The sequence below is a fragment of the Podarcis vaucheri genome (assembly GCF_965113315.1).
Source record: "Podarcis vaucheri genome assembly, chromosome: 12".
Taxonomy (NCBI): Eukaryota; Metazoa; Chordata; class Lepidosauria; order Squamata; family Lacertidae; genus Podarcis; species Podarcis vaucheri.
In genome coordinates this window covers 45,984,394-46,009,647 of record NC_138750.1, presented here as the reverse complement: position 1 = coordinate 46,009,647, position 25,254 = coordinate 45,984,394, and the positions used below count along the sequence as shown (strand labels likewise).

Below are 25,254 nucleotides of genomic sequence, written 5' to 3'. Positions count from 1 at the left end.
TGGCTGTTCAGTTGAGAGGATAACATCACAAAGCTGGTTTTCCATATTTACTTTTTCAAGAGCAAAACAACAGATTATGGTACTTATTTCCAGGAAGGGGCCTTATTCCAGCTCAGAATTTATTGTCCATCCAGTTCAGTATTGTCAGCTCTGACTGGCAGTGCTACTCGTTGGGTTATCAGTCAGGGCTCTTTTCCTTGTTATCCAGTTCTTTTTAACTGAAGATGCCAGGGATCTAACCTGATAACTTCTGCATGCAAACCATGTTCTCTCTCCAATGTCCAGCACTGAGAGTCTAGAACGGGGGTAGGGAGGACACATTCATTCATGGACAACCTTCCAGGGTCCATACGCTGGTGGGCGGGGGGCAAATACAGAGGGTCAGAGGGCCACATTTGCCCTTGGCCCAGTGGGTCCCTAGCCCTGGTATAGAACGTGCAACCCAGTCCTCCAAAATACATTTACTCAGAAGCGAGTATCACTGAATCTTTGGTGTTTTTAGAAATTATTTTCAATAAACAAGCATTAAGCAAGCAGATTTGGACATACTCCTGGGTCACCACAAAAGGTGTTATCATAAAGCCTGATTCATATTGGGTTTTTCAGTCAATCATTTTATTTGTATGCCTCCTTTTCAAATTTAAAACCATGCTCAAGGCAGCTTGCAACATATAAAAAAATTGCATAACTACAAATGTAACAAAAGTAGTCCTAAATAATAAACAAAATATCCAAAAGCACACAACCAAATTGAAGAGTTTCCACATACAGTGGTACCCCGCAAGACGAATGCCTCGCAAGACGGAAAACCCGCTAGACAAAAGGGTTTTCCATTTTGGAGGTGCTTCGCAAAACGAATTTCCTATGGGCTTGTTTCGCAAGACGAAAATGTATTGCGAGTTCCTGCGGGGGGTTCCCCCCCCCTTTTTCCCAAGCCGCTAAGCCGCTTATCAGCTGATCCTAAGCCGCTAAGCCGCTTAACAGCTGATCCGCTAAGCCGCTTATCAGCTGATGCGCTAAGCCGCTAATAGCGCTAATCCGCTAAGCCACTAATGGGCTTGCTTCGCAAGACGAAAAAAACGCAAGACGAAGAGACTCACGGAATGGATTCTTTTCGTCTTGCGAGGCACCACTGTAAATCATAACATCCAAAATAATCATGCAAAAGGATAACATCAACAGCTGCTCCCCAACAAAAATCCCTGAACAACGTTCAACCCAAGATTCTGTTCAGCAGCCTCAGCTTTTGTAGTTGGAGTCTGTCAGGGCCCTGCCCTCCCAAGCTAGGTGGGGAAAGGCCTGCTAGGCAAGGAGCAGGTCTTCCACGACTCACAGGCATGATTGTCCAGCAGGGCTCTTGTGTATTGAACAATAGTAGAAATTCAACAGGTGTAACTTTTTTCCAGCTTGGAGATAAAATGATAACTGTTCTGCAGCTCTTGAAGGTAGAGACTGCAGCCCTAGTTTCTACGTGTCAGAAGATCCGGGTGTTGGCAGCCTTGACAAGTTCAAGTGGTGAGCAATTAGTTTTTCAAGCACTGCTGGGGCCCAAAAGATAAAAGGGAGAAGAAACATTTGCAGTCTGATAAGCTGTTCAAACTTGAGGAGGAACAGAAAAGTGATAGTGGGTCATTTGTAGGAGCAGAAGAGGGTGTGAAGACACTGCAGGGATCCAAGAAAGAGCTGGTAGCACAGCATCTGCTACTCTGCAGATTTAATTACACAGCATCTTGCCATCACTTTTAGGCTCAGTTACGTATCTTTGCCTGGACTAGTTTCCACATCTGTGCTAGGATATAAGCTGGAGCAATTAAGAGGCCATGACGGTCTTATTCAACTCGTTGTCCCTTTAAGTCTCTTCTTGCTGCCTGGTCATTCACTGCCTACATCCATGTGTTTTCCAGCCTTCCTTTATGCTTCCACTGAACTTTGCCCTCGTTACAACACTCTCTCATAGTGGTGGGGGATTGCAGGTCAAAGGATCTTTGCTTCACTGAGTTAACTATCTGTCTTTCCAGAATCCGTGCATTCCATCGCCTGGGCTCACGCAACCCTGATTTTGTTTTTGTTGTCACCATCACTTCCTGCCATCACAGCAGAGCTTGTGCAAACCTGAAACTATTGTGTATTCCCTTGTTTTAAAATGCAGTCCTAAAAGGCCTTGCTCTAGCCTTTGCATCTGTCAATGAACAAATGTTTCATTCAGCAACAGCTTCTTCCTTTTTTCTTTTCTTTTTTTAGAGTCCACATAGATTAAACAAACTGAAGCCCCTCTTTTTTGTCTATGACCAGGCTACGTTTCAGACTGGATGTTTAAACTTAACAACTGAGAAGCAGCTGGTATCTATGCAGCCTGTTGTTTCTCTCCTGTGTGGCCTCCTGTGCTGAATCCACCAGATGACATTTATTCTTTATGTCAAAGAGCTACTCTCAAGATGTGGAAGGGCTGCTTTGTTCAGTGGTAGAGCATTAGCCTTGCATGCAGAAGAGCCTGCGCTGGTCAGTGTAGACCCTACAAAGCTAGATGGCCCAAGGGTCTAATTTGGAATAAGGCAACTTCCAGTGGATTATACCCAGCATTGGTAATACTCAGAAGAGACCCATTGCAATGACTGGACATGATTGACTTAGATCCATTAATTCCAATGGGTATACTGTGAGTAAAAGTTAGTTGAACACAACCCTGTGTTCCTAAGATACACTCGGTTGCATTGTACATTGTAAAGTATGAGCTGGAAAACTGAAGAACTATAAGAAGCTGTCACTGAGATCGTATCTGTTCTGCCAGGATCACAGGCAATATCTGGCCAATCAGAGAGAAGTCACTAAAATGCTTTACCTTCTCTTGGTGATGCCAAAAATATTAGAACATTTTGAGATATATTAGAGTAGGTCTTCAGACAAATGTATGTAAGGGTAAGGGCCTTGCCACAATGATCCTATTCCCTCTTCGTGTGTATTCCCTTGCATGAATTTTGTCCTCTGAAAAGGGTTTCTATAATCCAAGACTGAAGGGTGCTTGTTGCCTGGCTCTATGTAGCTGCATCCAAGCTTATAAGGTGAATAACATGGAGCTGAAATTATTGTGACACCATTTGAGAAGGCAGTAATTCCTGCCTGCTTTCAATACTCATTTTTTGTACCTACAAGCTAGACTTGCCTGGAATAAGAGTGACCGCTGGAAGAGATGCAAAAACTGTTTCCAGAGGAAGGACTCAACGCAGAGACCGCAGGACACTTGTAGCTTGCTTCTGAGAATTTTTGAAGCTCTATAAGTGTGTCTTGTTTTGAAAGTGCAATTCAATAAGAAACTTCGCTGGTTTGAATGCTGTTCCACTAAATACTTGTCTGTGTTCCAAACTGCAGGATTAAGCTACGGTTTAAAATTAAATCTAAATCACAAAAAGTATTCCAAAATGTTAATTAAAAGTATTAAGTTTCTGAATAATTTATAGCTTAGCAAGGGTTTCTAAGGGATGAGGGGTATGGGAGAGCCCATTCACATCTATTTCTTTTGTTGACCCATTGATTGCGAAATGTCTTAGGTGTGCATTTGCAGGCTAATGTGATGCTAAAGCAAAGCTTTTGGCTTCAGAGAAGTAATATTTTACAATAAGCCGTGCTCCTTGTAGACAGAAAGCAATCTTTTTCGAAGGTGCCAGGAGTTAATCAGCCTCTGTCCCTGCCACAGAGAAGTTTCCAATTACATAAGAAGTTGATTGCTTTGGTTTGAAGCACACAGTCTTTTTTTCTCTCTCTCGTAGGAATGCATTGTGCCTTCATGTCCAGATTTTTTGGTGTTGCCAAGCAAGAGGTGAATTGGGAAAAGGGATATGTTCTCTGACTCCTCTGAAAATAATATACCTTGAAATCTATTTTGAAAAGTTGTGCAGATGGAGCATAGCTTACTGGCGTGCGTCTGAAAGCACATTTCTCCTTTGTTTGCATGGCCAGTAAAAACACGCTGTAAAGCACACTTAGCTGGTTTCAATGGGACGTATTGTATTCTGCACAACTTCTCAACCAATCGCTTTTTCAAAGGCTGCCTAACACTTAAAGAATACCACACAGAACTAAGGTATACTAGTGTCACTGTCCTCTCCCTGGATGGGAATAGCATTCCTCCCTGAACCGTACCCTGCACGCTGTTTTCACATTTAATTTTCATAGTTTCCGTGCCGGAGCTGTTTGGTATGCTGAATTCTGGAAATGTCTCAAGCTTGAAATGCTAGTGTATGAACCTGCTGTACTGAGTCGCTTTTGTCTCCCCTTACCAGAGTACCGCTTGCCAATTTTTACAGCTACAGCAGATTTTTTTTACTATTCAAAAACAGAACCAGATGGAATGCCAGTTCAAAGAACATGTCAGAATTAAATATTTCTCTTTTAATTAGTTGCTTCTGATTTATGCGGGGGGAAATTAACATAAAAGTAGGAGAATGTGCCATGAATCCAGATGTGACGCAGCCCACACACGCATTATCTTTTCTCTGTCAAAAAGATAGATCTTTCTTTTCCCCCCCCACCTTATTTTTTTGGATGGGGGGGTGACAAAGCTTGCAAGCATAGCCATGACAAGTGTCAGAGGCCCTTTCTGCCTTCCCTCAGCAGTGCCAACAATTTTAAATTTTTAAAAAAGATAAAACAAAACATTTCATTTGAAAATAGCGCATCTTACTCCTTTTTTGCTGTTACCAGTCATTTCTGCAGCATGTTCTGGTGCAGAGGTTGCTTCATAATTTCTACTTCTTTGGGCTTGCCAACAGCTCTATGAGGTAGGCCACTATGATTTCCATTTTTTTCAGAAGAGGGTCCCAAGGCTGAGAAGGAACAGCTCTACCAAAGAAACACTGCTTCCGACACACTTTCCCTTCTACAGAGGTTTCACCCCCCCCCCCATGACAAAATCATGTTGTGGAAGCTCTGATAAGCAAGCAATTTCCATGCAGCAAGGAAAAATGATATACACAGCAGCTGGCAGATTGGCACACGGCTAACAGCAAGAAAACCATGTGTGCCACATTTCATACATTACACAGCACGCATGCATCTTTTCTATCTTGATCTTAATCTTCCTGTAAGGCAGGGTATGGAGTCTATTTTCTTACTCTTTCAGCTTTCCCTTGTGGGAAGTCAATTTTGCAGGGGTCACAGGCACAAGCGGGTGGGGCTAGAGGCAAAAGCAAGCAGAGCAATGGGTGACATTTGTATAGAGGGCTGCATTCCAGCCACATAAATATGTACATACATTGACAATCGGGACCGCCAGTAGGCTGGTGCAAATGGTATTGGTATACTGGGCCCAGAGCCAGCAAGGGCCCCAGACTCTTAGCTTACATTTTTTTAAAAATACCCCCTCATTTCCACCTGCTCTGAAAGGGAAGCTGAGAAGCAAAATGTGGAAGCCCACCCCTACCGCCTTCCCTCACGTTGGCTCTTTTAGTGCTATGTTGGCAGTTTCTCTTAGAAACTGCCCAAGGTATGGTCTGAAGACATATGTGGCTACCAGCTTGCTGAAGATAAGCAGGTCTGGCTCTTGCCACTGACTGCCAGGAAGCACATGCATGCTGTCTTGGGTTCCATGACAGAAGAAAGGCGGAATATAAATGTAAGAAATCAATATCCCTGGGGGCTCTTGTTTGCTTTCAGATATTGCTTTCTACTTTTTGCCTGAGAGGCTCTTTTATCCCTGGATACAATGGTACCACGGGTTAAGACCTTAATTCGTTCCGGAGGTCCGTTCTTAACCTGAAACTGTTCTTATCCTGAGGTACCACTTTAGCTAATGGGGCCTCCCGTTGCCGCCGCGCCTCCACCACGCGATTTCTGATCTCATCCTGAAGCAAAGTTCTTAACCCGAGGTACTATTGCCTTGGGCAAATGACATTTTCCGCTTTGTTCTCTGCCATGTCATATCTCCCAGGGATGACGCCTGGTGTCAGGTACCTGTCACTACAAAACCACTGTCTCTTTGTTGCCACTTTCTGTTTTGAGGGATGTCTTGTTAACATTTTGTTGGTAAGAGCCAGTGCTTTTTTTGTGGTGGTACTCACCAGTACACCATACTGGCACACACCCGGGAGACGCTCAGTCACATGGGGAGATGTGGCATGAGCAAAGCCCGGCCCGGGTCCCACCCCCCCCCCACCCCCGTGCTGGCCGGAGAGCACAAGTCCCACTCCACGAGGTCTGTGAGAGTGGGTGGTTTTTCCCCTGCCATGCACTGCACTCTGCTGCTATCCATGTGCGCCCTGGTTGCCTCGCTGGGGGAGCTCACAGTGGGCAGGGCAGGGCCAGAAAAAAAAGCACTGGTAGACATTGTTGTTCTTCACCATTAACTTCCCTCTTCAGGGTCTTGAGGGGGTCTTTATATCTTTGGACAGTGGCACTCCAGGGTGCAAAACAGGTGCATGGTGGCATGTGAGCACCCTTGAATAGAACTCGTCGCTACATGGAAAAGGTGATACCTTGATGAGAAAAAATGCTAGCTGACCACAAGCAGGAGAAGAATTGTAATGGCCATCAGGATAATAATGTAACATAGTGGTTGATTAGACACAGACCAGCGCTTGCTATCGAAGGAAATGACACAATTCTCTAAAAACATTGACTTTTCAGCAAATAGTGGGTCAAATGACAGATTCAGCAGCTTTCCAAGTCACAAGACATGCTCACAAACAAAAAGCTTCCTGTTAATCAAACTCCAGCCCTTCATCTTCTGTTTTCTCAGGCAACAGAACAGACAGACCTACGAGGAGGGTGTTAAAAAAGGCTGGTAACAACAACCGCTCCCTTGCCACAGCAGTCTCAGCGGACTATATTTTATTGTGCATGACAGATTTTCATTTCTGAAATGAGTCCTTTGCAGTTATGAGCTTAGTTATGTTTGTATGCTTATAGGAAGCAGCAAGATTCATTTCATGGCCTGTGCGCCGCACACAACTCTTTAACCAGCTGTTTTCATTCTGTTTGCTACTTGATTTACTACACAGTAGCTAAACATGCTACTTTGTTCTCCTGCTGAAATTATTGCAAATAAAATGTGAACACCAGACCTGCACAACTTAGTGACCCACCAAGCAGAGCACGCCCCACTGGACATCCAGTGTAGCCTGCCAGGTGATGGGTGATTCCTTGCCCCAACTTCCCAGTCCCTGCCAGGTAGAAGGGGGGAAAGAGTAGGAGCTTACCGAGCCCCTTACATGGCTGATGGACTTTCTTTGGCCTGGTGAGAGTGCAGGCCTAGTTTATGCAGACCTTTCCAATGTCATTCTACTTGCAGTATTGAAGACAAAAGCTTAGCTACAAAGATATATTTTTACCAGATGCCAGGCATCACTGTGGAAAATGGAGGGACAATAGTTCTTTTGAATAAAGAGCTATCACCATCCAGTTTGCTTTCACTAGGCCCCAGTAGGAAGACTGATGGAAAAAGCAGGAGCAATTCCTTTGTCTTTCATTTCCATCTTTTACCCAGGAGCAGGGAATATGTGCTGCAGATGTTTGTTTTATTTCCAGTCCTGTGCACTGTTGGTAGTTTTAGTACTTCTAGCACTAACTTGTGCTTGTAGTTCTCACTATTATTGGTCCATTTGTTTATTGTAAGTCCTAGCAGCACTTGTTAGTGAAGGTCGTTTTAAAGGTAACATACTCAAGGTTTCTTGAAACGTCGTGCTAAGTATCTGTGGGTTGGTGCTCGCTTAAATTTAAAATCCGGTCCTATGGAAAAGAGAGAAAACATTCAAGAAAATAGACCTCTTAAACTTGGAAATGAAGAGTTAAGACATTTGAAGTTTGCTGGCACTTATAGTTACTAGTCCAGGTAATAGCCACAGAGGAATGCTAAATATTTTCTAAAACAGTATGGGGAAAATATGTATAAAAATATTACTATAAAATATAAATCAGAGACACAGCAAGGATGAAAATGCTTAAATAATGTTTTTTTGGGGGAGGGGCTGGGGTATTTGATGTTCAGCTTCAGATGTACAGTCTTTCATCACCACATTCTTCCATTGTTCATCTTAATGCAGAACAGAAGTTCTTCCAACCAAAGTGTAGCATGGTCTGTAGAAGAGAGTCAGGGGGAAAGTTAAAAGGGCTCTAAGGGCAGAAAAGGAGGGAACAGCTGTCAAGTAATCATATTACTGTCACAACTGTAGATGGGCTCCCAGTGCCTGACAATGGCAGGGAGAAACCTGATCCGCCACATTTCCTTTCTGACGAAAGGTGAGCACATGCTGATGATCACGGGTGAAGTCCAGGCAGAATCGTTACCCTAAAGAAATAGGTCAGCATCTAACAGAATGATGGCATAGCCCTTAAAGGTGATAGTTTCAGAAATTATTTCAGTAAGAAACTGTGTCTGATGACCAGAGTTATACTCTTGATATATCCACCCACCAGTTTGGTTGGGTACTCACACAAAACCTACACACTCCAAACAAACAACAGCTTTCCCCAATCAGTAATAACTCTATTCTTTGTCTATAGGCACATCAAAGATTTGTAACGGTAGAAAGAAAAAGAATGCAGTGCTTGAGTACCTAAAATGTTTACTCAGGAGTAAGACCTACTGAGTTCATTGGGACTTTCTGCAGCAAATGTTATCATTCATTTATTTACAGAGTGCCATCTATGTACACAGTGCTTTGCAAGGAATGTCCAAGGGGATTACAATCTAAAGTAGACATAGAGACACAACAGAGGAAGGCGGGAAACGGGGGGAGGGGTAGGCAGAGGAAGAATAGGTGGTTATATCAATCCCATGTATTTTGGTTTAATTCCGCCTTTTCCAGCATAGATAACTCCACGGCCAGTATGGCCAGTGATCAGGGATGGTGGAATTTTAGTTCACCATCTAGGGTTGAGGAAGGCTTGATTAGGCCCCTCCAAACTGGTGTGTTATTGCAGGCATGTTCTGCAGCATGTTCTTGACACACCAATAGCACATTTGTGGTTGGATTTATTGCACTTTAGTTTGCTCTGTGATGCTTCCCTGGTGCTACCACATCACGGCTGTCAGGATGATAACAAAAGTAGGACAAAAAAGAACATTCGTGGTATAAAAAGTTGCAGGATATTCACTGATGGGAAGTGTAGCACTGTGACCACCCCAGAACTTTTGCAAGTGCAAACAGTATTTTATTTTATTTATTTTTTTATTCATTAGATTTAGGGGAAATAAATGCCAGTCGATGGAGAACCACCTCTTCCAAGGTGTTTTATTTTGTCATTTTTTATGGTGGTGGTCTAAATAATCTGCTTCAGTAATGCAGATTCTTAATTATTGTTACATTGCGATAGTATGTCAGACAATTGGATCCTGTATAATCAGCCATTTCCCTTCCCATTTCTCAAAGCCTAAATTTCAGCATAGGTTTTAATCTGTAGAACTCTCATAATGGACCATCGCTTGACTTCACTCAAAATGAAGGACTTGCTGATTATTTAAAGAGAGAGAGAAGGGGGAGAGAAAGATATAAAAAAAAGGAGAGAAGGAAAAAGCAGCCACATGAAAATCCCATTTAGAGGCATTTCAAATCAACTTTGAACAGTATGAGCTTGGGACCCTAATCATTTGAAAACTGAAGAGCTGTTTGAATTTTCTGAGAAAAGGATTTCATTTAAGTAACTCAGCGCTGCATTCCCTTGGTCTCCTAGATTTTTGAGAGTCCTTCATCTTGGAATTGAATGTCATAACTGGACGTGACTCAAAAATGCAGCGCTCTTCACAATCAGCAGCGTACAATTTGGAGAGCATTTCAACTTAAGTTGCGATTGCTCTGCACCATAATGCCGACATTCTCCCCATTAACCCTCAGATTGTTCTTTGGACAAAACAACACGTGATGCTCAGTGACATGATTCTCCCTCCTCCCTCCCTTAATATACTTTGAGGCTTTAACAGGGAGTGGAATAGCAGTATAGGCCAGGGGAAGGGTGATGAACTGTTTCTTGCCTTTAATTTCTCCCCTACCCAGCTGACCTACCTTTGCTTTGGGATGTATGGCATATTTGCATACATATTTGCTTACGTTTGTGAGAGTCTGTGTCTTTTCCCTATGGGTGAAAAAGCAATTGGTGGAGGAAAGCTTTTCACTTTAAAGAACCCAAACAAGTGGAGGAATGGTTGGATATCTCTTCCACCACCCTATTTTAAGAGTAAGAGCTTTCACTCTGTAACTTCACACAAATCAGCCTGCATATCACAGTTTCCCCTACCCTCCAAATATACTGTTTTCTCTGTCTCAGGACTTCCACCTTCTAAGTGGATTATATTAGCTGTGCCTATCTAAATATCAGCCCTTCTGTCTTCAACAGGACTTCCTTCACATTTTCCCTAAGCAAATGCAGGGTATGTTGATTTAACCCACCCATTCCACCCCACCCTTGCTTTTGGATGTATGACATACTTCCAGGAAAAAGGATGCTTGTGGGACACTAGAGACATACAATCTGTATCCTGCATGTTTCAAAAATAATTAAAACGTCTCTGATGTGCAGGAGGCATTTAGCAGAAGCAGAGTCAAAGCACCTTGATGAATGTCTTGGACAGAAACCTGTTAAAAAGAGCTTCATCGGGAACAAGTAGCAAGTCCTCAAATGCCATTTTAAGGGGAAGGGAAATACTTGATTTTGTGTGGAGATGGTTCTTTAGAAATTCCATTACTTAAGTGCATACCCCTTGTGACAGGTCAAGCAAATGTTATCATGTACTTTGGTATATAGAGATAAGAACCATACTTGGTGATGCAGTAGTAGTGTGGCTTTTTTCTCTCTCAAGCGACTGCCTTTGAGCCAAAAAACAGTGTGCAAATAAACCAAAGCATAACGTAGCAACTTACTGGATCCCTGTTCTAGTGAGGCTGGTGCGCAAATATTAGTTCTGTATGATGAAGACAATATATGCAGAAGCTGGGATGTGAAGAGACCCTTACATGCGTACAAAATGTTTTCATGCAAACATGGACTTTCTGATTTCGGAAGGTCCTTTGATGTTCACGGCAGTTGGGGGAAAGAAGAGGGGCTGTAAAGCACAGAAAGAAAGCAGCAACCGTGCTTTCTAATTCTTCCTTGAAAGTCCTGTTTGCATGTATGTGAAGCCATCAGGCACTCAGAGCAAAGATGGAGTCTTGCTTGCATCTGCACAGTGCTGAAATAAGTCATAGTGTTGCATTCACTTACATATACAAAAGTCTTGCTTATATGAAAGCAAAGCAGGGGGGTGCTCTTACTGTTTTCAGCATGCAGAAGGACCCCATGTTAGTTTACACACAAAAGGAACATAAGCAAATTTGACCATTTCCCTCACATGCAGAGAGCAGCTTCTTCTACCTGCACCCTAGTGTTCTGCCATACCACACGTGGAAAGAAATTGTTGGATCAGGTGTAAAACATAACTATTATTATTATTATTATTATTATTATTATTATTATTAGGTTTCTGCAGTGTACAGTGTGTGGGTCTGTATGCACACACACGTATATAATATGGTAAATAGAGTCCTTATATCATTGTGGTATAATATTTTTTATTAATTCCCACACAAAAAACAAAATCATTATATTAAAAAATAACATTATTATTTTTTAACAACTGTAATCGCCAGAATTCCCTCTACTCCATCCCTTGGTTCCTTATATTATCTTCATTTATGCATGTCAATAAAATCTTTATCTACAATTGCCTCCAAATCTAAACATTACCCATAACATTACAAGTGTTTTTAAAAATCCTGCTAATGTATTAGCTTGCTGTTGTAAATATGCAATAAACATTTCCCATTCTTTTTTATATTTGTTGTCATCTTGATTTCTAAGTTTCCCAGTTAATTTAGCCATTTCCACATACTCCATTAACTTAGTTTGCCGAGCTTCCTTGGCGGGGGCTTCTTCTTTCCAGTGTTGGGCTAGCAATGTCCGAACAGCCGTTGTTGCAGACATGAACAAATTCTTGTAGTCTTTAGGTATATCCATTCCTGTAATACCTAATAAGAAAGCTTCTGGTTTTTAAACAAAGGTTATTTTTAACTTTTTTTTTCAATTTCTTATGTATCATTTCCCCAAATAATTTAATAACCTTACATTGCCACCACATATGATAAAATGTACCTTCGACTTCTTTACATTTCCAAAACTTATTTTCCCCTGTTTTATACATTTTTGCCACTTTAACCGGTGTTAAATACCACCTATACATCATTTTCATATAAAGTCCTTATATCATAAACACTTATGAGCAACAAAACCCTGCATGAATAAATCAATCTTCTGGGCTAAACCAGGCTAAATAATATTTATTCATTGTCTTGCTCTGATACTCACTTATGTCTATACGTTTTCTAATAAAATGCGTGGGTCAACATTATCCTGAACTTCATTCCACCAATAATTTTTAAAAGCTCCTTTTCCCCAATAAATTGATTACTGAGTTGCCTTCCTTCTCTGGTCCTAACTGGATTTTACCATTTGAACTGCCTCGTGTTGATTTTCCATTGATCTGTTTCTTTGTCCCTCCATTATTCTCCTTTCTGCAGGTGGACTTGGGTCTTCTCCGCTTTGTTTCTGCCATCGGGACCCAGGGAGCCATCTCAAAAGAAACGAGGAAAGAATACTTTTTGAAAACATACCGAGTAGATACCAGTTCCAATGGAGAAGACTGGATTTCAGTCAAAGATGGAAATAATAAACCTTTGGTAAGGTTTTCAATTTTCACAACACCCTGAACTACTTGTGAATTTCTAGAGTGCTTTATTAGTTGCAGTTACAATGGTACCTCTGGTTACGAACACTTCAGGTTACGAGTTCCGCTAACCAGGAAGTAGCTGCTCCTGGTTGCGAACTTTGCCCCAGGGTGCGAACGGAAATCGCACACCAGAGGCACACATGCAGCGGGAGGCCCCATTAGCGAAAGTGCACCTCAAGATAAGAACAGTTTCAGCTTAAGAATGGACCTCCAGAACGAATTAAGTTCGTAACCAGAGGTACCACTGTATTTATGTTGTTGTTGCTGCCTAAACAACATATTCAATGCTTGGAGTCAGACAGTGCTACCCATATTGCTCTTTTTAATAAGTAATAAAAAACAGACAGAAACTCTCAAGCTACAAAAGTTAGGGCACTTTTGGATTGTTGAGAGCGACTGCTGTGGGCACCCCTCCCCCTCTAGTTGCTTCTCTGCCTCCTTCCCTTGAATCAGTTTCCTCCCCACCAAGAGACAGAACAAACGTGTGTGTATACACACTTCACTGTTCAAAGAAACCTGAGTGAAAATGGGATACAGTAGAATTAATTAGAGTCTTGAGAAGCACATGGAAGCTGGAAGAGGAAGTAGGAAAAGAGATTCACTCTTCCTATTTCCTCCTTCAGCTCTATATGCTTTTCAAGGGGGTTGCTGATCTCAACAAAGTCTTACTAACCAATTTTACTGCTGGTTTTATATTGTCAGAAATGTGGAAGCAGTTGTAAGGCATAGAATGATGTCAGGGGAGAGGGGAGAAGAGTAATGTTAATTGTGTGTTTCACAACTGAAGTAGTACACATGCCCATCTAAAGGGGAACCCTCATAAAATCATTAAGTCCAGGTCTAAAATTACCTAACTGCACCAATGGCCTTGACCAAAGGTAGGGTTGTACCCGTGACTCCAACACTATTTTATTTTCTTTTAAAATTTAGATTTCTTTTTAGAAAGAGAGAAAAAAGAGTGAACAGATACAACATGAGATAGAGCTCGTTTTAATAGCTGTGTAGAACAGAGAAATATATTTCGTTAAGTCTGGCTTCTCACCCATATATGACAAAGGTGTACCAGCAAAAACCTTCCTGTTTGCATACACCTATTACAAATATAGGTCCCTCAGCTTCCTTTGCATTTGGTTGTCTTAACAAACTAATGCCAAAAATGGGTGTATTCAGGATTAATGATGCACCTTTGAGATGGAAATGCTAAAAACTGCTAAGCTATGGGTTCCCTGTCATTCTGGCATCTTGCCTATATGTCACCAGTTCATGGCCATAACTTTCTTTTTTTGGGGGGGGGGAATCAAGGTACTTGAGTTTAAGGGAATCTGTTCCCAATCAAATCTCAAAACTTTTAAATATTTTGAAAGTTATAACACCTTATTTTATAAAAACACAGTATATACCTTGAAGGGGAAAAAAACTCCAGCATTGCACCATTGTGCCAAATGAATATTCTTTACTAGATATGATGTAGGTACCATGACTTATTCAGCAAGGCTCATGGGTCAAAGCCTAAAATATCCCCCACTGTTGCTATTTGTGCTTATAACATTCCTGAAGGTCTTGTGCCTCTTCTATTCTTCCTTATCAGGCATAACAGATAAGAGCCTAATTGTTTTTTCCTATTTGTTGCCTCATACTGAAAGGGAGCCAAACTCTACAACGGGCCTTGGCCTAGCTTTCCTGTGCAATTAATATTAATAAGTTAAACAGATGGTTGGTAGTAAATATAGTCAATGTTTGCAAGACATTCCTGCTGATCTTCTTCCATGGCCATTTCCTCCCCATTAAAAAAAGGAAGAGCATTTCTTAGCAAGACTATAATGAAAGAAACAGATGAGACATAAAAGATGCTACATGGGCAATATTCAGTGTGTTATGGTCTTAATTGTTCAAAAACAGAAAGGTTTCAATGGGATTTGTTCCATGATAAAGATGGAGAGCAAGAAAAGTACGCAGGTTGATGACCTGGAGTTTTTTGATGAGATAGTCAACTTCCTTTGTTATAGTCTGCTCTGAGCAAAGGAAAAAACAGGAAAGTTGGGGGAAGGTGTAAGAAATTACTGTCCATAAAAGGAGAACTGCCTAAGATCTGTAGAGTGGAGTTTTGCATTGTTTAATGAAATGAGGAAATTAGTCACCTTCCTTGAGCTAAGTCTGTGGAGAATTTGTATTTCCTATGGTACGGCTTTCCCAAATGGCTGCAACAGATGCATTATATATTTATATGGTGGTATTGTTTGTCTAGTTGGATGAGACTGTCAAGGGAGAGTAGAATGAACATGTAGTGGTGGCAAACAAATCTAGAGCATTTCAGACTACTTATGGAATTATCCATAAGAGAAAATGGTTCCTTTATAACTTGAAAGCTGCACTATTGGAAGGAAGTATGTGATGCTGAACTCAGTGGCTCCCCTTTAATAAGCATACTTAAACTCATTGGGTTTAAACAGCCCATATTCAATTATGGATTTTTTTATCTAGGTAAACAATGAGTCAAAGAAAGTCCTCCTTTACTCCTCTATCCCTTTCAGACTCTGTGAATGCTGTACTTATTGTTATCAATCACTTTATTTATGGGCAAAGAAGAAAAAGTTTTGAACATGTTTAAGAGAAATTGCATTTCCTTCTCTCCTTCTGTAGGTGTTCATAGGGAACACCAACCCCACTGATGTTGCTTACAGACCATTTCCCAAGCCAATCCTGACTCGTTTTGTTCGCATCAAACCTGCAAGCTGGGAAACCGGGATATCACTAAGATTTGAAGTGTATGGCTGTAAAATTACAGGTAAGGATTAAGTTTTTGTTTTTTATCTTCTTTTTTTTAAAAAAGCAGAATTTAGCATTAACTATTTCTGTTTTTTCCTGCCAACCTAGCAGTTCGAAAGCATGTCAAAGTGCAAGTAGATAAATAGGTACCGCTCTGGCAGGAAGGTAAACGGCGTTTCCATGCGCTACTCTGGTTTGCCGGAAGTGGCTTAGTCATGCTGGCCACATGACCCGAAAGTTGTACGCTGGCTCTCTCAGCCAATAAACCCCAGAGTCGGTCACAACTGAACCTAATGGTCAGGGGTGCCTTTATCTTTACCTATTTCTGTTTTACGAATATTTGCAGACGATGATATAAGTATAACCAGGTTGCAATCACAGAAGTAATCCCCATCAAAGACAGTGGGGTTTACTTCTGATGAAACATGCAAAATTCCTTAACTGCAATACAAATATTTGAAAACATGCTGAAGAAAAATGACTCTAAAAATTAGCATTGTTTATTAGGTGCTCCAGTAGCCAACAAACAACATATAATTTTTAAAAAGTAAAAGTAGTCATAAATGTTTACTAGGTAGCTTATAACGGTTCAGTGATGTTATCTAAACCATGGCTAAGCATGAACACACAAGTGTGCAGATACTCACAGGTAAAATCTCACCTGCTTCCCTTGGACTTGTTGGCAAGCCAAGAACAAACCTTGGTTATAGGTTGTGGTTTCGCTGGAGCAAGACAGATCATTCAGGCATATCACTAAGCCAAACCATGGTTAGCTGTGAGTAGAGTAGCAGCAGCAGGACGGGGGAGAGGAGCAAAGGTAGCTGCAACTTTTGCAGTGAGGACCTGCACTCTCATTCACACTTTGGCTTAGTGTCAAATGTGAGCCAAGCCTATGTATTTTAGCTAAGAGAAAGTGCCACCTGTTACTGGTACTATGCTATTTTTATTTTAATTATCCTTATGATTTTAATAGATCTCTTATATTTATATATAGTTTTAATTGTATTAATGTTTAATTGGTTTTTAAGGATTCTCTCCCCCCCCCCCCACACATGTTTTTAGCTGTCCTGATTTTATCTGTAAGCTTCCTTGACTCTCTGTCAGGGGAAAAGGCGGGGCAAAAATAAATACATAATAATAAGCAATCTCTTTTTAATTAAATATATATAGATTCCCGTGTTTCAACACCATCCTGTGTTTCAAGACAAGCACATTTTTCTGACTTGATTTTTATGATACCAAATGAAACATCATTTATGAGGGAAAACAGAAGGAGAGAGAGATATGACTAGAGGTGGCAAAAATCGATTTAAAACAATCATAATGATATTCTTTATCATTCCTATTATAATGAACTGTACAACAGCTATATTAATGGATACATTGAAGAATACTGAAAATGATTCTTTGGTCAAATATAAAAGTTCACAATTAGAAGTTACTTTTTCCATTCAGAAATTAGATATATCTCTGGAAAAGAAAAGGCTCTTCATGGGTTTTTGTGGTTTCCTGCAGGGAAGAATTTCTTCATGGTATTTTTTCTTCATTTTTCTCTGCATATTTTTTTAAGGAAGGATTGATCAGAGAATTAAATTACATGCATTTGAGGTATTATAAAATGGATAGAATATTCAAAGAACTGTCCAGAACGGACCTTGCACTGATACATATGGGGTATCTTGTGAAGTACACAGATTTACATATATCCTTCAGATGTGGTGAGTGGAGTGATAATTTAATAAAATGTAGTGAAGAGTCTGATCCATCAAAATCCCAGTTTGACCATAATACAAGGGCAATCATTCTGGTTCATTTACCACTAATAAGTCCTGTATGTATATGTATATATTTTATTATTGTTGTTGTTGTTATTGTTATTATTAAGATTATCCTTGCTCTGGCATGCTGGGTATGGTGTCTGGACTCATCACTGACTCTCAGATTACTGCATCAAATGAATTTGAGCGAAACTGGATCCCAGAAAATGTGCGTCTTATAACGAGCCGTGTTGGGTGGGCACTACCACCACCAACCTCTCACACATACTCAAAGGAGTGGCTTCAAATAGACCTCGGTGAAGAGAAGATAGTGCGAGGCATAATTGTCCAGGGAGGCAAACACAGAGAAAACAAGGTCTTCATGAGAAAGTTCAAGATTGGATACAGCAACAATGGATCGGACTGGAAATGGATTATGGATGCCAGCAAGAGGAAGGCCAAGGTGAGGTTATAATCAACATGTGGCAAGGAAGAGTAATGTGTAGCTTGGTGGTTGAGCACACTCTCTGAATGCTGAAGGTCCCCAGTTCAAACCCTAACTTCTCCCATTAAAAATTATCAGGTAGCAGGTAATGGTGCAAACCCAATGGTCCAGTCCTAATTCCACTTTCCTGGAATAAGCCCATTGAATTCAACAGAACTAGCTCCTGAGGAGGGATTCAGAGTAAATTGGGATAGTTCAGTTGGTAGAGAATGAGACTCTCGGGTTCATGGGTTCAAGCCCCACATTCTGCAAAAGATTTCTGAATTGCAGTGAGTTGGACTAGATTATTATTGTGGTTTCTACCAACTCTACAGTTCTAGGATTCTATGAAATTAAAATCAGTTCACATTTAAAGGCAGACCTACCTAATTCACACTTCATAAAAACTGAAACACAGCAGTTTCTCAAAAATTGAAGTTTTCCAGATTTTGAAATTAAAGGAGAGTCTTTCAAAAAAAAATGTGTATATTAGACAAAATTGTATGTAAAATGCTATAGTAAATAATAACAATATACACACTCAAAAAACAAATGGTTTTCCAAACAAAAATATAGGGATATTGGACAATAAATAGCTGGTTCCGGTGAAAAGGACTTGCTGCTATATTTGTCAAGCTTAAATGAACATGAATATCAACCATTTGTACACAGGCTTGCATGTACAGATTCATCCCATATTTGTAAAGTCAGAGATTCTGTTAAGCTGTCCACTTTCACAGCCAACCACCCTACCTGGATGACTGGCCTGTGGTCACTGAATGAGCTACATGGCTAAGGGTGGATTTGAACCCTGATCTCCCAGGCCACAGTCCAATACCCTAACCACTACACCACAATGGCTGTTATAAACAAGTGCAGCTGTTTTCTTCCCCATTTCTCTTGCAAGTGAGTGCAAAAGTGAGCCTGTTTTCAAATGGCCTTGATACTGCAAGTGTGAAGAGTAAATGAATCTCAACAATGAGATCTAACCACTTATTTTTGTTTTTAAAAAACACATGTTGTTTTGACATATTCTTACAAACCCTTGGGGAAGAAAATAGAGCACCATATGCTTTTTATGTGACATACCTTATGCTGCACAACCTTCTGGTTCTAAATTCAAGGCAGTTGCCATAACTGTCAAAACCGGCAGCCTTTGACAAAAATGAATGCTGGCAAACACATTAAGTCCACTTAGAGTTTTCATTTCTAACAGTAAATAAGCTTCAGAGATTAGCACTTCCTTAAAAAAAAAAATCCCATATTGTACAACATGCATAATCCTACTAAAATATTCAACACATTTAATAATGTTTCTTTCGTGATGGAAAAATGTATTATAAAGGAATTTGATAAATTCTTAGGATTTAGGAGGCTGGTGGATTTTAAAACAGGACCAAGGTATTTTGAAAACGTTAATCAAGCTTGACTGTATGCAATAGTAACCACTGATTAAAAGCAATAAATTAAAAGCAGCTCTGTTTCTTGAAATGAAACACAGTTTAATCACTGGCCTGTTGGAAGAAGGAAACATTGTATGCTAGAGTGGGGGGCCAACACATTTTGCAGCACCAAGAAACTAAGCTGCACAGATTATTCAATAATTTTTTTATCCCACTTTCCTATAGAAGACATTCAGATGAAGCAAGATAACAACAGTGCAGTATAAAACGGCAAAAGAAGCAAGCATATTGTAACATAAAATAATCAAGAATTTTTATGCCTGCATAAAAATATAAACAGACCAAATTCTATATACAGCATTCAATCAGCCACAAAATCCTGCTGCGAAAAGTGGCTCTTAAACAGACCTCCAGAAGACCAGCAAGGATCAAGCCAGACCCCTGGGAGGGCACCAGTCTCCAATCTAGAGGAAGGGGGAAGCATCTCTCAAAGGAGAGTCAGGCCAAACACCTGACAGTGGCCAACTCAGAACAGAGCCTGCTGAGGTTGATTATAATACTTCAGCAGGGAGTATTAGCATGGGGAGGGAGGGAGGGAGGGAGGGAGGAGGTGATAAGCCCTGGGATCTTATGTAGCATCACAGAAAACTCTGACATTCTGTAGCATCTATATTGATCTATATATATAAAATCTATCTGAACAGCTGCATGGAAGCAAGAGCATGTCCAGACCTCAGTTTTCCATTATTCTAGTGCATAGCACACAATGAGGGCTAAGAATCAAACCATTAGTTCTAGTAAAAGTCAAGGCACCATGCAGATCATACACACAACCTATATTTTGTTTCTATGTGTCTCACAGCCCCTTCCACTTGCTTGTTATTAGCTTACTTCTTTCTTCTTCCAATTCCTTCCATTTCTGATAATCTGGAACTACCTTAAAAATCTTCTTTTGGAGGGCATCTCAGGAACCCACATTTTATTGGGGAAGAGCTGTAGCTCAGTGGTAGAACACCTCTTGCGCTCAGAATGTCCCATGGCCACTACCACTAAAAATAGACCAACCTAGTGCCCTGGACTACAGTTTCTTTCATCCCTGACCATTGGCCATGCTGATTGAGGGGTGGAAGTGGTTGTCCAGAATATCTGGAGAGCACTGGAGTAGACAATCCTGGGCTACATTGGACTAATGGTTCTGAATATCACTGTGCACTTTCCTTTTTCCAGTTGAAAATGCATTTCTGTTTCCCTGAAGCAAATCAATAAACCTGGTAGTAGATGAAATAATAGTATCTTTCCTCTCTTCACCCCATTCTGAAAAGACTTGTGCATGTGAATGAACAGTCATAATTAAATCACAGATAGGTCTAGACTACACATATGACACCAGACAATGATTCAGTATAATTAGGATTCAAGGGACCATTAAATGTCTATTGAATTCTATGCCTGTGTGTCAGTACATTGTTCTGAAACCTTTTATAGAAAGTTTCCATTATTATATATTGCTATTTAAACGACAATTAAGTCTGGATCCCATAGCTAAAACTGCATGTGCCTGCACTGTAAATAACATAGACCCTCTCTCATTTAGCAGGGTGCTTTTATGATGCTTGAAACAAAATGCGACCGTAAAATAAATCCTAATAACTATGAATTAATTAGATATAAATTGCCACACCCTCCCAATCCTCTTTAATGAGATGTATTTACTGAGTACACTAATCATATATAATAACAGTGAACTCTATGTACTTATCAGATATATATAATAGCAAAGTCAGCTCTTTGAATGCTACTCCTTAATGGCACCATCCACACACACAAAAAGAGATTTACCAGAGTTCTCAGGGGAATTGCAAGGTTTGCAGAAGCACGGGGGAGGGAATGGGGTATGGAAAAACAACAATGGGATAAAGAACCCCAAACTGTCCCAATACAGTGTGAGTATAGTCAGTGGTGGTCACAGAATGCCATCTTTTGGGAGGGCAAAACACAGAAAACTGAAGATGAGGGGGAATGAAAGGAACTTTCCTGGAAGAAGGCATAACTGATTGGCTGGAATCCAGAACAAAAGGACTACACACATTTTGTCGCAGGTCCCACTCGTTGATTCCTTTTCCTGTATATTCCTATTATCCAGGATGTGAAGAAAGAACAGGGTTTGGGAGATCTCTATCCCCCCCCACACACCTCATACATACACTGCTTTCTGGGTTCCTCTGTTTCATCAGCTTCTGGGTCATCTAGGAGGAATGTCCTGCTCTATTTTGAGTGCTGTTTTCTCCCTAAAAGAATTTAGTATCTTGACAACTTGTTATCAAAATATGGTGGGGGAAGAAGGAAGACTAAAGGCTGGGAATTCCCTAAAATGCCTCTATAATCTTCACACTGGATTCCAAAGGAGAGTGTAATTGTAATTGTGCTCTTTTCTCTGTGTCTCTGTGCATCTTTTCCTTCTAAGGAACCTGGGTATAAGTGGTTTTTACAGGACCAGAATTTAGAATTCAGCATAATGCTTTCAGGACAATAATTTTAAGAAGATCCCAACATCAGGTTTATGGGTCAGATATGTTACATTTTCCAACTTGTATGTATTTTGTAATGTATGGAAAGCGGCGTGGTCATTTCTGCTGAGGGTACACAGTACAAGCAGCCACCAAGTTTGTGTATTTACATTGGAAGATTAACTTGCACTGTCCATTCATGCTGGTTCCTATTTGGAGATTCATCTTCATGTTGGAAAAAGTAGCATGTTAAATGGTGCCATAAGCCAGCCACATGGATACCGTTGTGTGTCAGGATTATAATGTACATAAGTAAATCAGCACATGGACCAGATTTATTGAGTGAAGACACTCCACTCCAACCACTTCCAGAAACATGTAGCACTGGACTGTGTAGTCCACAAAGCATCAGGCCAATCCATAGATAAGCCTTCCCATGGGAAACACCTCCAGACAGAAGCATTTCTGGTAAGGTGGCTTCCATGTGGCTGCCAAAATATATGCAGTAGACAGAACTGATCAAGGTAGAAATACAGCAAGGTTCAAAACAAGCTAGACGATTGAAACAGGAAAATATGGTTGACTTCCTAATTATGACATTTTCACCTGCTCATATAAAAGACTCATTTCATTTTCCACCTCTCTCCAAATTACATCGCATACAAAAGCAACATTGTACAAAGTCAAATGTTAATATTTTCTCGTTATGTTATCCACTATAGTGTTCTGTTGTGGGAGACCTCACATCTGATGAAGGAAAGCCCACAAGCTCTTCATCTCTATAACAAAAACAATGATTAGCAATCTGTAACATTCACCTTTGGAATTCTTGCTGTCTTCACAGTAACAAGAGCACGTGCATCCACAAGTTCGTTGGTTTTAAATAGCCACTTTTGAAGAGTTATTGCGCAAATTAAGTGTGGCTTTAGACAACTTCTGTTCTGTCGAGATCTGTGTTATAGATATAACAGAACTGACTGGTGTCCAAATAAACTGGTTATCCAGTTTCTCATACATCCTCAAAATGTCCACCACATCTAAGTTAGCAAGCATGTCAGCCATTAGCCTTTCCTAGGATTAGTTTTAAAGAAATCTGTCTCATGGGCACTGCTTCTAAAGTTTAATTTGTACACTTACAATATAACTGTAATTTGTGAGCCTCTGGGCAAGTGGAGAAAAGCACAGTTGAAGTTTCTCTCTTGAAGAGGTGTCTTATCATAGCTAAACAGTGCCAGAACTTAAACCACAGTGAATCCCTTCCTCCGAAGTCATCCATGTAAATTTCAGATGTGAGTCTCATTTAAAAGATGTCTCATAAAAAAAAAAAATCTGCTTCTGTGCTAATCCTGACAGATTGATTTCTGGAAACACTTTCACTTCTACCCCTTCCCATTTTTGAATGCAGAGTCAGCCACTTGATAAAATGTTTAGGATTTGGGCTACCTGTTGACTTTCCCAAAGGCTAAAAGCATGAAAAAACTCAGCTGGCTAAAAATGAAATATCTCCTGTGATTATTAAACAGCATTCCTGTGTGGTTTTGTATGTAGGTTTTTGAAGGCAACACAAACTATGACACCCCTGAACTCCGTACCTTTGAGCCTATAACAACCAGATTCATCCGTGTTTACCCTGAAAGAGCCACCCACAGTGGATTGGGACTGAGGATGGAACTATTGGGCTGCGAAATTGAAGGTAATTGCACAGCCCAAGATTAATATGTTGCATTAATTATTATTCTTTTCCTGCATACAGTCCTGCTTATGCTACTGCGGAGTGAGAAATGTTTGATCTCTTTCTTTTCCATTAGCTGTTATTGTTAATAGTATTGTGCTTTGCAACGGTAGTTAGTTTCCTATCCTACCTTAGCATCCTTATAATATTTGTTAGAGAAGATGTAACGCTGAAGATCGCAACAGCAAAACAAGGGGGACAAATAATTGATTTCGTCCTTTTTGCTCAAATCCACTAGGGCTTATTTCTCAGCAAACGACTCAGGAACTGGCAATTCTAATGTGAAGCAGCCACTGTGCAAATGGAAGCAGAGCAGCCTTTATTCCAGATTAGCTAGTCCAGAACTCATTTGTCTCTGGCTGCACCCATCACCTGCTTTTACCCTGACTACCACCAGCATGTGACACCCCCCCCCCCCAGAATCCCTCAAGGGAATGAGTTAATAGATCATTTGCACATGATGCACAGTCCACAAAAGTCATGCAGATCCTCCATATCTTCCTCTAGTTCAAGGCATTTGGTTTTATTTGAAAACAGTATCGATCTTTTCTCATTATACATATAGGTTATAGAAATGTGTTTGTCATGACAACTCACTTGGGAAACTAAGGGGAGCAGAACTTTAAAAAAGCAATTTAATGTGACATGAAGACCTGCTTTTCAAAGGGGAAAATGCTTTTTTTAAAAAATCCTTTTGCGTGACCCTCGCTAGCTCTTTGTATGTTGACCAATATGTATGAATAATCGACAAGAAGACCGTGTAAGAGCAAGCAGCTTGTGTACACATTGTCTATGACAGGCCTAATTCTGAAGCTCCCTGTGTAGATAGGGGCCTTCCGTTGGTCACATGGCGTTTCTTCTCCACCCACCAATTCAGAGTTTCATGTAAATAGTGGGGGTACATAAAATGCCATCTACTGAAGAATAGAAAACCTCTTTCATACAGAGAACTCTGTAGCTACAACACATCCCACCTTCCACCCCCAAGTGAGTTCAGTTTCAGGTGGGGTCAATTGTTTCCAAATCTGCATCTTGAAAGCATATTATTTGACTTGACAATATTATTCTTGGCCTTCAGCTTAGACAGTACAGTACAGACCATATTAAGGGCAGGATATGGGAAAATGATAAATAAAGAGATGTTTCCTGTATGAAATGAATGGTCTTTGTTCATCATGGAATCATGCTTGCGGGCTGGAATGCTAACAAGTCTCAGAGTATGTTTTAATCAAGCCACGTTGGCTTATTTATTTCAGTACCTACCTCTGTCCCAACCACTTCTGACAGCAACCTTGTGGATGAGTGTGATGATGACCAAGCAAACTGCCACAGCGGAACAGGTGATGACTTCCAGTTGACAGGTGCAGAAGCCATCCACATTCCATTGCAACGCCATTTTTGTTCAGTCCAATCCCAGTTGCAATGTTTGCTTTGCCTCTATCACTCACAATAAGAAAGCATGACACATGCATGACTTTTTTTGTTGGGCGAGCATTGCCACAGCTTACATATATTCATTTTTATGTGCATGACAATTTAAGGAACCTGGAGTGGGTCAGTCACTTGTCTTTTAACCAATGAAACCATTAATTAATTGATCCAATTCAGATCTGTTTTCCAAGATTTAAATCTTTGTTCCTTTCTTAGATAATGAAGTATGTATCTAATAAACATATGGTTTATTAAATAAAATCTAACACTCATTTCTGGGTTGTATGTGGCCTTAAGTACAGCAATGTATAAAGGTGCATACAAGTTAAAAACAAAATGAAAAAGGAACAAAAAAGCTACCTTTAAACCATCGCAGAAATAGCTTCCAAAGAAAACCCAAGCTTGCATTTAACTCTGTTCATTAGT

At 40.4% G+C, this 25,254-nt stretch overlaps 1 protein-coding gene across 3 annotated transcripts in view; it reads left to right on the top strand.

Annotated features, from left to right (window-relative positions):
- Nucleotides 1-25,254, top strand: part of NRP1 (neuropilin 1) — a 125,110-nt gene that overhangs the window by 78,167 nt on the left and 21,689 nt on the right. For 2 of the 3 annotated variants that reach the window (XM_082192228.1, XM_082192226.1), the window contains exons 7-11: nucleotides 12,540-12,698; nucleotides 15,389-15,533; nucleotides 17,400-17,734; nucleotides 23,214-23,358; nucleotides 24,654-24,758. In XM_082192228.1, the coding sequence (XP_082048354.1) occupies nucleotides 12,540-12,698; nucleotides 15,389-15,533; nucleotides 17,400-17,734; nucleotides 23,214-23,358; nucleotides 24,654-24,758 (889 nt within the window). The remainder of the gene's footprint in view (nucleotides 1-12,539; nucleotides 12,699-15,388; nucleotides 15,534-17,399; nucleotides 17,735-23,213; nucleotides 23,359-24,653; nucleotides 24,759-25,254) is intronic. The other variant, XM_082192227.1, reaches the window with a different exon arrangement.